Source organism: Phaethon aethereus, assembly GCF_964289735.1.
Source record: "Phaethon aethereus genome assembly, chromosome: 15".
NCBI lineage: Eukaryota > Metazoa > Chordata > Aves > Phaethontiformes > Phaethontidae > Phaethon > Phaethon aethereus.
Window position 1 is genome coordinate 1,964,993 of NC_138591.1, and position 11,243 is coordinate 1,976,235.

The 11,243-nt window shown below is 60.0% G+C and overlaps 1 protein-coding gene across 1 annotated transcript in view; it reads left to right on the forward strand.

Moving 5' to 3' along the window:
• HS3ST6 (heparan sulfate-glucosamine 3-sulfotransferase 6) overlaps window positions 1–2,112 on the forward strand; it is a gene marked incomplete at its 3' end in the record, with an annotated part of 41,810 nt that extends 39,698 nt beyond the window's left edge. The window contains exon 2 of the mRNA XM_082006512.1: window positions 1,494–2,112. Coding sequence (XP_081862638.1) covers window positions 1,494–2,112 — 619 coding nt within the window. The remainder of the gene's footprint in view (window positions 1–1,493) is intronic.
• Window positions 2,113–11,243: the final 9,131 nt, after the last annotated feature.

Here is an 11,243-nt window from a genome sequence, read left to right on the forward strand (position 1 = left end):
AGCTCCTCCACCAGCCCCGTCGTCGCTCGGTGCCTCCGTTTCCGGCTGCAAACCGCCGCTTGCCTGCTGGGTTAAGCGCGCTTAACTGAGCGCTGAACCTGCTGGGAAAAGCCGGGACACGCTTGCGCTGCATACGTGTTACCTGTGTTCCCGCGTGCGCACGGACAATGTAGTTTTTGCTTCAGAAGAACTCGGCGAAGCGGTTTGGTTTTCCCAAGGCGTTAAGCAAAGCTCCGAAAGCCTCGCGCGCCCTCCCCGCGGCGAAGCCAGACCCGGCGCGGGGACAGCCGCCCAGGTCGGGGGGCGGCAGGGCCGAGCCCCCGGCGCCGGCGCGGAACGCTGCTGTGCTCCCGGCAGAATGAGTTCCCAGCCCAGGGCTTTCAGCGAGAGGCTGCGGCGTTCTGCGTGGCCGGGGAGGGGGAGCGTGCGTGTCCCCCCGACACGACGGAAGGAGCGGGGACCGCGGCTGCGGCAGCACGGAGGAAATGAAGCCGTTTCGACCCCAGACGAGCCCCATGAAGAGCGAGCTCCATCTCCGCGCCCGCCTGGGGTCCATCGGCGAGGGCTCCCGCGCGGGGTGCCGTGGGAGCGAGCCGGGGGGACGCGGCTGGGGCGCCGGCGCCGTCTGCCAGCGAGCGCAACCGCGGGGAGCCTCGCGCGGGGGGCTCTGCCGCTGCGCAAACCAAGTCTCCTCTCCGCCAGGACGGGCAGCGGGGACGTGTCCACCCCCAAGAAGAAGGGGGACACGACGGGCTCTGGGGGGCCTGAGGGGCTCCGGGGCAGGTGCCTGCGCTGGGGCGGGGGGGGACCCCGTTCAGCAGCCCCTGGCTCTCGTAAGGGGATGCGCCTGGGTAATTTCTCCGGCAATTAATGCCTCATTAAAGGGCACGAGGGAACAATCAGGGCAGTGAATTTTACACAGCGCAACGGCTGGGCCCTGAGAGGTTTTCTGCCTTTTTAAAAAAATAAAGGAAACGGTCTTTTTCTGCCCTTAACTGCTTGCGGTCCGGAGGCAGAGCGGGCGGGAGCCTGGGTGGGCATCTCCATCCCCAGCCGCCGCTTGGGCTTCGCCCCCGTGGCTGCACGCCCCCGTGATGAGATTTACCTCCCTGCAACCCTGCGTGGCAAGTCAGCACCTCCAGGACACGTAACCCGTCTGGAGGCTGCGACGAAAACCAGCCCTGTCCCAAAACGCGCGTGTCGAGGCGGCAGGCGCCAGCTCTGAATCCCGCTGGCGCGGAGGAGGCGAGCAGGAGGGAGGGACCCGGGCAGAGGGGCTCCCAGGAGGGCTTTCGGAGCCGAGGAGGTGACCGGCGGGGTGTGCCACGGCAGCGTCCCTGGCTGGCAGGAGGGGAAGGAGGGAGGCGGTGGCGGTTGGGGCCCCTCTGGGCATTTCTGGCCGGGTTTTGGGGCTTGCTCCCGCTCGTCCCCCGTCGCGGCATCAGGTCGGAGCGGCCGCGCCTCGAGCCCTGACCGTGTCCCTCTCTCCCCAGGAGCCTGATGCCGCGGACGCTGGAGGGGCAGATCACGATGGAGAAGACCCCCAGCTACTTCGTCACCAAGGAGGCTCCCCGGCGCATCTACAACATGTCTCGGGACACGAAGCTGATCGTGGTGGTGCGCAACCCCGTCACCCGCGCCATCTCGGACTACACGCAGACGCTCTCCAAAAACCCCGCCATCCCCAGCTTCCAGGCCCTGGCCTTCAAAAACGTCAGCACGGGACTGATCGACACAAGCTGGAGCGCGGTGAGGATCGGGATCTACGCCAAGCACCTGGACAACTGGCTGCAGTACTTCCCCCTCTCCAAATTCCTCTTCGTCAGTGGCGAGAGGCTCGTCAGCGACCCGGCCGGGGAGATGGGCCGTGTCCAGGACTTTCTGGGTCTCAAGAGGGTGGTGACGGACAAACATTTCTATTTTAATGAGACCAAGGGCTTTCCCTGCCTGAAGAAGCCGGAGGGCGGCAGCAAGCCCCGCTGCCTGGGGAAATCCAAGGGGCGGCCGCACCCCAAAATCGACGTGCAGGTGGTCCAGCGCCTGCGGGAGTTTTACAGACCCTTCAACATGAAGTTTTATCAGATGACAGGGCAGGACTTCGGGTGGGACTGAGCCCCCCGCGGGGCACGCCGCCGTGCTGGGACCTGCTTCGCCCAGCGGCGTGCGGGGCCAGGACGGCAGCCCGGGGATGCTGGCGGCTGCCGTGGTCCCGCGGCGCCCGTGGCTGCCCCACCAGCAACCTCCTCCCTTCGCTCTAATTTATATCGGACCTTTGCTGGTGAGAAGCAGACCCTGCTGGAGTAGAGAGAAATATTTAAGAAATAAAACCACAGGTGACCCCTCTCCCCTCCCTGACCAGATTAAATATTCTTCCATATAAATCTCACTGATCTATATTAACCGTGACCGTCCTGGATGGCGAGCGTGTGAGCGTGTGGGTGGGTGCGTCTGTGTGCGTGCGTGCGTGCGTGGGGACGACGGCTCTGCCATCCACAATAAAAGCTTTGGAAATCAGTCGGTCTCCGGGGTGTGCGGCCAGTGAGGGTTTCGCTAAACAAAATTCCGGTGCTGGGCACAGGCAGCGGCCGCCGTCGGGTGCGGCCGGCCGAGCAGCAGATCCCAAGCGTGGGGTATGTTTTGCAGACGGAAAAGAGTCTGCAGGAATTCCCTAGTTAAGAAAAACAATTAATGGCAGCAGTTTTTGAATAAATGCCAGGTCCAGGGTTAGGGCGAGGGAGTTGCACATCACATACCTTCTTGTGTTCTTTGAGTAACCCAGATGATAAAGCAGGGCATTTCTATGCCTGAGGATGAAAAATCCCTGCTTCCCCCGAATTCACCCGAGCACAGCAAACAAAAGCCCCCAACTCTGACCTTTCTGTTCTCGGTGGATTTTCAAACCCGCAGCCATAGAGGGCCATCACGGGAGGCTGCGGGAATTAGTTTAATCTAAATTGACTAGGTTTTGCTTAATTAAAGATGGGGAAAACATGCAATTAACATCTGATATCTTATTAGTGACTCGTATTTGTCTCTTTAATGAGCTAATTATGTGTTTTCAAGGGCCCTCAGGCCCTGCATTGTTTGCAAATATGCCTTGGCTGCGGTTTCGTGCCTCCTGCCGCATCCCAACGCTGACCATCCCGCCAGGCCGGCTGTCGCTCCCCTCCTCGCGGCTGCTGGCCGGGGGTGATGGAGGCGGCAGGTACCGCTTCTCCTGGGACGCACCGCGGGCACCGGCCCCTTTCACCCCACCTCCGGAGTGGTTTTGCACTGGCACGTCATGCTTTGCCCTGCGCGGCTCTCCCCGCTCCTGTGTCCCGGCTGCTGGCACCTCCTTTGTGCCCCTCGGGGGTGACAGGTATTTTCCGTCGCGATGCTCCAGGCTGTAGCTGAGGTCGAGCGCGTTGGCCATGTTCAGCCCCTGGGCTCGTCTGGTGGCTGCTGGGACAAGTGACGTGTGCGGGGACGTGATGTCGGATGCAAACGGCTGCCTGTGTCTGCGCGGGGTATCGTGGTGTCCGTCCGTGCCGGGCGTGCGTGAGCGGTGCCGGGGCCGCGCCACCGGTGTGGTGCCAGAGCCCGGGGGCTTCGTGGCCGCTGTTAGGAAGCTGGGACATGGTAAAAGAACAGCAAGAAGAGATGAAATCCGGACTGGTTTTCTGCCGGTTAAGACCCTGGAGCCCTCCGAGCCGCGTGGCCGCTGCCGGGAGGGGCTCAGCACCCCGTGCCCAGCGCGGGGTCCCCCCGGCCGCGTCCCCCCAGGACTGCAAGGCCCCGGCCGCCGACCCGCCGGGGGCTGGATGTCGCAGCAGCTGGAGCCTGTTGAAGCCTCGCTGGCAGCTCCGCATGATGGACTGCGCTCGGCTTGTTTAGGTTTTGTTTCCAGCCACGACATTCGACCAAATTATTCTCCTCGAAGGGCTTTAAAGTTTCCCAAGTGCCTGTGAAAGCCTGGAAACGCTGATAGTGATCCTATTTCTCAGCTGAGTGACCGCATTCAGCCCCAGCCATATTGATATGCAAAACGGTAAGGGTCCCGGCTCTAAAGATGGTTTCTGTCTGCCCTGTGAAAGGGAGCTATACTTTTTTAAAGCCCGGCCCTTTCTAAAGCCGCACAATACCATATAGACTATGCCATTTAAAGCATCTGAAGCGACCCAAAATGTATTGAAAGCTTGCTTTGCAGACTCATTAAGACTACTCAATAGGTTCTGGCAAATACTGTGCCAGGGCTGACCGCACGGATTAAGACTTTTGAAGTGTTACACAAACCCCCTGCTTAAACTAATTGCTGCCCCACAGCTCATGAGGTCAAGTATTTGTATTCATTGCCGCCGAGAGGAGCCACTTACGGGTCTGTCCAGGTGAAGGCTGCACTTCATTAGGTCGCGACAATAAAAGCCGCTTTGGGTAGCAAGGGGGAAGGTGTCCAGGATGAAATCTCCCGTATGTCCACCACGGCAGCGTTTTGGGTCATTTCTGTTGCTTTCAAGTGAAAAAGCCCCCAGCGGAGCGCTGCGCTTCCAACCGGAGCAGCTCGGTGCAGGATGGTGGCTGGGCGGGTGGCTCTGCCGGGATCCACGTCGCGTTGCTCCCTGGTCACCCTGCAGCACGTGGGCTGCGGCGCCCGCGTCCCGCTCGTATGGCCCGGTGGCGTGGGTCCACCAGCGTCGGGGGGGTTTCGGCTCGCGAAGGGAGTCGGCGTGCAAGGGAAGGGCTGGGCACGGGAAGGATGGGCATCGCTCGAGCAGCGGTTGCTTGAAATCCAGCGTGCTCCCCGAGCGGTTCTCCTCCGTGGTGTTTCGTTCCCCAGGGTCGGGTGGGTCCCCGCCACCAGCAGGACGGGGGTCCCCTCATGTGCTCGTGCAACGTGAGTTTCTCCTGCCTATCCAGAGGAGAAACCGCCTTTGTCATCGCCGCCTCACCCCCTAATTCTAAAAGAAGATTTAAGAAAAGTCAGCAGCTGATTTTCTGAAGGTGTCAGCTCGCAGCTCGGCAGAGGTGCCATGCCACCGAGAGCCGAGCGCTACTGAAGAAGCTTTGCCTCTTTATTGTAGGTGCTTCGGTGGCACTTGTTTGGGAGCTCTTGCCCTGGTAACAGGCAGTGGGCTCTTAGGGAAACCTAAGCTCAAATTCCCTTTGCAGCGTCTTTGGTAACCACCGGCATCAGCCCGTGGATCCCGGCTTTGGGGCTGCTGCTGCTGCCGGGCTCAGGCTGGGGGGTCTCAGCTGGCGGGACCCCACGACGCTGCCCGGGAAGCGGCACCGCCGGGGACCGCCGGCCAGCCGGGGCGTGAGGCTGCGGCCGCTCACCCCCGTGCGCTGCGGTCCCTGCGCCGGAGGTGCCGTGGGGTCAGGAATCGTTGGTAAATGCCCCCGCAGAGCTCCCGCAGGGGCTCGGGGACAGACGTCACGCTGCGCCATTCTGCGCAAGACCTCTGGAAATAAAGTTATAAAAAGCTGGTGCTGAGCTGTGCTGATGTCTTCTCTGTGTCTGCTGTTGCGCACGCCTGGGGAAGGGACGCCACTTTTATGACTTTTTCCTTTCTTTGTGCCTATCTCAGATTACTAAGAATCCAGAAACCCGGAGGGTGATGTTTTCCCCCAGGACAGCACGTGCTGGGAGAATGGGTTTGAAAACCCAGGCGAGCACCCGACCTCTAATCCGCGCCCCAGCCCGCCGCGGGCATCGCTAAGGGAGAGTCTGGGCAGCGGCGTGGCCACGTCTGCTTGCTCAGAGGACGATGGCAAGATCCCTGGTGCTGCCAGAGCTGCAGAAATGCCTTCGGGGCACTAGGCTAAATGGGGGAAGCGCCAGTGCAAGAGGGAGATGGAGATCTGGCTTTGCTGCCAAGTGTGAAATGAAGTTTTCATCCCCATCTCAGTTAACCAAAGTTTCCATTTCTAACCTCATTTTCGTTTTGAAAATCCAGCTCTCCAAAGCTCTGTGGTTCCTGCGCTCTGGGCTTCCCCCTCCATCCCAACCGCTGCATAAGCCAGGAAGAGCAGGGTTGCAAGAGCTTTCCAAAATTTTTATTTACTCCTTTTTCTTTTATACCAAATTTAGGAGGACAGAAGGGAAAGAACAGGAAGAAGGGGGGGAAAAAAAAAACCATGTCCAAAAGGCAGACGTTAAAATTGCCCTGCCTTTGCGTAGCTCTGGCGATGCAAATCAGCCCTGCCGCCCTCCTGCAATTACAGGTTTCATCTGGACGCGTCCTGGGAATGTTTTGTAACCTGTAACCGGGAAAGCCAGGCTTTTCCCTGCGAACGCCCCACCCGTCCCCACTCGCTGCCCGCTGCAGCGTGTGCGGCCGCGCCGGTCCCGCGCCACCTCCCGCCGGTGGGGCTCGTGCTGCCGGGGCCGTGGGGCACCTGGGGGCTATAAATGCGGGGGGCTGGCTCCTGCCCGCAGGACCTGCGGGGGATGCCGAGGGCTGTCCTGGCTGGGGGGGCAGGACCTGGCTGGTAAGGTGGGGGTCTGGGCTGGGGAGGTCAGGCATCCTTGGTGCTGCTTGTGGGGGCTGTAGGGACAGCGTGGTGGTTGGGGATGGCGCAGCGCGGCCGCGCTCGGCGGTGCTCGGGGGCATCTGTGGGTGCTGGCGCATCTCAGGTTTTCCGCTGTTTGTGCCTGGGGTCTCCAAGAAGAGTTTTGCCTGTCCCGTGGTGCGGTCCTGCATCTCCCCGGGCGCTTGAGTGCTCGCCCTAGGGCCGCCGGTGCTTCTTCGGTGCGCCATGCTCCCAGTGGCCCTGTGGGACCCGGCCAGCAAGCAGGGCTGCGCCGTCCCCGCAGCACGCGGCCGTGCTTCCCGGTGAAGCGAGCCGCAGCGTGGACATCACTGCCTGCAAACCTTTGCCTCGCCCCGCGCTCGAGGATGTCTGGAGCCGTGATGCTTCGTGCCGCAGGGTGCACTGTGGTGGCCTCTTGTGCTGGCTGGCACAGAGAAGAGCTCCAGGGAGGGATGTGCGTGTCCCCTTGCAGTGTCCTGCCTTCCCGCAAAGCCCCCCAGGCACCACACATGGCCCTTGAGCAGCATCTGGGGCTGCCAACTCTGCTGGCTTCTGCTCTGGTTTCGATCTTGACATAATCTCAATACACAGAATAAACTCATGCCGTATTCCCCAACAGACAAGAAAATGCCCATGCTGAGGGAGAGGCCGCTGTAATTGCAACCAGGTGCCCAGCAGCGGCTTCCAAGTCATGCAGAGTGTGGGCTGGATCCCACGTGTGGGCACAAATAAGCACCATCAGGTGTAGCCGGCTCTGGGGTACACAAATGCAAGGACGAAAATGGCGTACGTGGCGCCTGCGTCTAATCCTGGCGTGAGCCGGGCTGCCTTGGTTCAACCTGTGTCCTGGTGGGGGGTGAGGTTAGGTACTGGTTTAGCTGGAGTCGGGGTGAATCGAGCACGGCTCGTGTACTCAGCCCGCCTGGAAGACTGTGAGCAGGCAGCGAGATGTTTTTAGGAAAATAGTAATTGCTTACTGAAACAATTAACCAAATGCTTTATCTGTGAGCAACCTGCTGGAATTATTGCCTGTCCGAAGCGGGACAGGGCACGCTGCTGGCACGAGTGTCTCTGGGGCTCCTGCCGCAGGCGAGGGCTGGATCCCCCAGCCCTGGTCCTCCCCACCCCGTGCCACTGTCACCCTTCCATCTCCAAACCCGGTGGCTCCGTGTGGAAGACATGCAAGTGGTGTGGCTGCTGGAGGAAGCTCGCTCTGCTGAGATTATGTGCATTTCTCACTGCAGAAGAAGTGTTCTTTGAGCCATTTTGAAAACGCGAGCTGCTTCTCTGTTTGGGTTTCAAATCTTGCCCGTGCGTTCAGACGGATGTGGCTTCCGAAGGAGGAGGGCTGCCGGGCTCAGCCTCCTCCTGCGCGGGTTGAACTCAATTGCAGGAGCGTTTTGAAACGCTCTGGTCACCCTGTTCATCCCGGGCGCGCGGGGCCGCCTCCGTCCCGCTGGCGCAGCCGCGACGGGTGCGTGGGCTCGCAGAGGTGCTGCTGCGCCTGGGATTTGGGACAAATGTGGTCAGGAAGAAGAACGTCCTCTTTGCTTGCAGCATCCTTTTTCCCCGCTCCAAGAGCTGAGACTACGGTCGTGCGAGGGGGCCGGATCCCGGCCGGCGGCAGCGTGGCCCCGCAGAGCCGCCCCATCGGGCTGCGCACCCTCGCGCAGGCTGAGCGCGTCCCTCGGCTAACGCGAGAGCTCCGATTTTCTTTTTTTTTTTTTTGCTTTGATTAGAAACAGCAACACGTTGCCTTGCATAATTAATCAATTTATATCAATAGAAAGAATAAATTGGTGCCTTTCTGGCAAGCTTTCCCCTGGCAGGAGGCGAGCCCCAAGCTTTAACCATGTACCCCCCATCGCTTCCCGTGGGTGTGGGGTACAGGAAGGCACATGGGATGGGGCACCGCCACCACCGCTCCTTCCGCCGGGGCCAGGGACACCCAAAGCGGGCAGGAGGAGGAGGAGGATGGCCGCAGCCGTTGGGGCTGGCTCGTGGCGGGGCACCAAGCGACGCTGCAGCCCAGTACGTGAGGGGAAGCGTTAGAGGTGAGCGACGGCGCTAGATGGTCTGATTCTGCCCCATTCCTCCCGATTTACCGTGGTTAGTGAGCGGTGGTGTAGACCACGGCCAGATGATGAAGCTGATGCTCCCAGCGCCCAGGAAGGGGCAGGCTGGCACGGTCACGCCGGCTTTGCCCGGCACCAGCATCCACGCAGGCAGCTGCTGCCTCCAACCATGCCTGAAAGTCAAGAGAGAAAGAATTTTCCACTTTTTTTCCTTCTGCTATGAGTACAAACTTCCATCTGACGGCAGGGGCTGATTGCTGGAGAGACACCCCGCAGCAACCGCAGCATGATGCTGGCAGATGCCAGCGGGAAAGAAAGTGCGAGGGATGGAGGGCAGCGGGGGAGAGGCCGGGAAACTGGGAAATGCTTCTGGTGGGGATGGGAAAGGGGCTTGTGCAACAGCCAGCCTTTAATTAAGGGTCTTTAAAGCGTTTTCCCAGCTGGTTAACATTGCCTTGCCATATTGGAGTGGTTTAGAAGCAATGCTGCTCGGGAATGACTCCTTTCCTGTTGGCTCTGTGCATGGATGACGGGTCCCCACCCCGCTGCCCCAGTCCCCCACGCCTTCCGACAAATGGGGCAGAGAAAAATGGGGTCACGCCTGGGTGGAGAGGACGGGGAGCCCTCACGGAGGGCTGAGGCGGGGAAGCAGCCCATTTCTCTGACCCGGTTGCAGCACCCAAGTATCTTTAATGCAGCTCCTGCAGCACGCGGAGCGGTTTGTGGGGGAAGCGTGCCGGTGGCCACGCCGGCGGCATCGCCGGCCGCTGGGAGGGAACAGCGTGGTCTTGCATCCAGCGTACAAACGGTGAGTTGGGAGTGCCAGATCCAGCTCCGGGGTGGATATTGGTGCCAGGACTCAGCCCTGGGGCTGTGGCCATGTTGCGGAAAGGTCTGGGGACAGGTACAAGAGGTCAAGGCTACACCTGAAGTGCAGGAGCTCCTGTTTGGCAAGGTGGGCACAGTGCAGGTATGCCAGTAACTGTCTCAGCCAAAGCGGCCAAGCCCCGCTGCTCTGTGCCGTACCTGTGGCTGCACTGATGCTTTTTGTATCGCCTCGAGAAGAAAAAAAAAAACAAACCACAAAACACATGGATGGTATGGGTGCGTGCCACGATCTGCCATCCCCACTTCACCGGGAGATTTATTAGTGTACCGAAAGGGAGGAAAGAGCCCCATGAATCACCGTCGCGCCAGGACATGGCGAAGCACTGCAAATAACGCAGGGAGCTGGTATTAGCGGGGTGGTCTGCCGCGGCGGGCGGCTGCAGCCGTGCCCCCAGTCCTGCCTTCTCTTGCATTAGGCTTAAGCTTCTGGCAGTGGGGGCCGGGGTGCGGGCAGGTCGGGCTCCGTCGCCCTTCCTCGCCGAGGCCAGGCACTGTGTTTGCAGATGGAGGCGATTCCCTCCGCTCCCGCTCCCCCGTGGGCCAGGCTTTCCCAGCATTTCCAGGCTCAGCAGAAATCGGTGGGTGCCAAATCCCGCTGCGGAGCATGCTGTGTGCAGAGCTGTCTGTGTTTAAAAGCTAGTTTTGTGCGTTTCTCTGTAACCCTAAACCTTTCTCTAGAAATAAGCGCAAAGCGAGAGTCGTCCCCTGTCCGGGGTTTTTTCCCTCCTCCTGCTACGGTTTCAGCCACCAGCTGCACTTGCAGAGGAGGAGGAGGAGGAGGTGATGCAAACCCAGCTGTGAGCGGGCTGAGGGCGTTTTGCTCAGAAAGGGAAAAATCCCCCTTTTCCAGGAAAACATCCCCTGGCTGCTGGAGCGGGCAGCATCGCTGCAGTTTGCTCTCCTGGCCCCTTCATCAAGGCTGGGGATGAGCGATGGCATGGCTGAGCACCATCATCCTCCTCTTCCTCCACACACCCCGGCCTCGCTGCAGTGCTCCCAGCTTGAGGCTTCCCACTCTGTCAGCTCCATGACACAGTTAGTGCTGGGGGTCCCTCCGCTTCCACAGCGCTATTTTATCTTTGGAAAAAATCACTATGAAAGCGGAAAGGCAACTTTTATAGCGCAATGAGTAGAGACGGCTGGAAGGGAAGTGCTGGGAGAAAAGGGTTCCTGCCTGGGGCCAGGGCCACAGCACAGCCAGGGCTCCCAAGCACGGATCCACAGCTGCCGCTCAGGGACGCAGAAGTGGGGAAAAAGACATAAAATCAACGTTTTCTGGGCTTGGCTGAGGAGTGCCGATGCGTCGTGCTCAGGCTGGCACCGCAGAGAGTCCTATTGCCTTTAGGACGGGTATTGGGGTTATTTAGACCTGCCTGAGCTAAAGGCCAGTCGTGTACCTGCTCGCAGAGGGTGTGACCCTGGTGCAGGCTGCCCAGGGGCCGGTGCCCATCGGTGAGCAGGATGGTGCACGACCAGGCAGCAAAATGTAGGCACAGGCTGAAGCGCTGCCCACAGCAAGCGCCGGTAACCGGCAGAAAACGCTCCAAGTCCGGAGAGGCTTTGCAATAATTTCCACATTCCGTAATTTTCCTCAAGGGGGGAAGAGAGGCAAGCCTGAAATAATTACCCACACAAGCAGTCATTGAGATGTTCTTTACTGCAAGCACTGATCACTGACTGTATTTAACAAGACAATTTTGGCTCTCAGCGCATAAAAGCAAGCAATGATTAAAGCTCTTGTTTTCAGGATCCATGAGCCAAAGCACA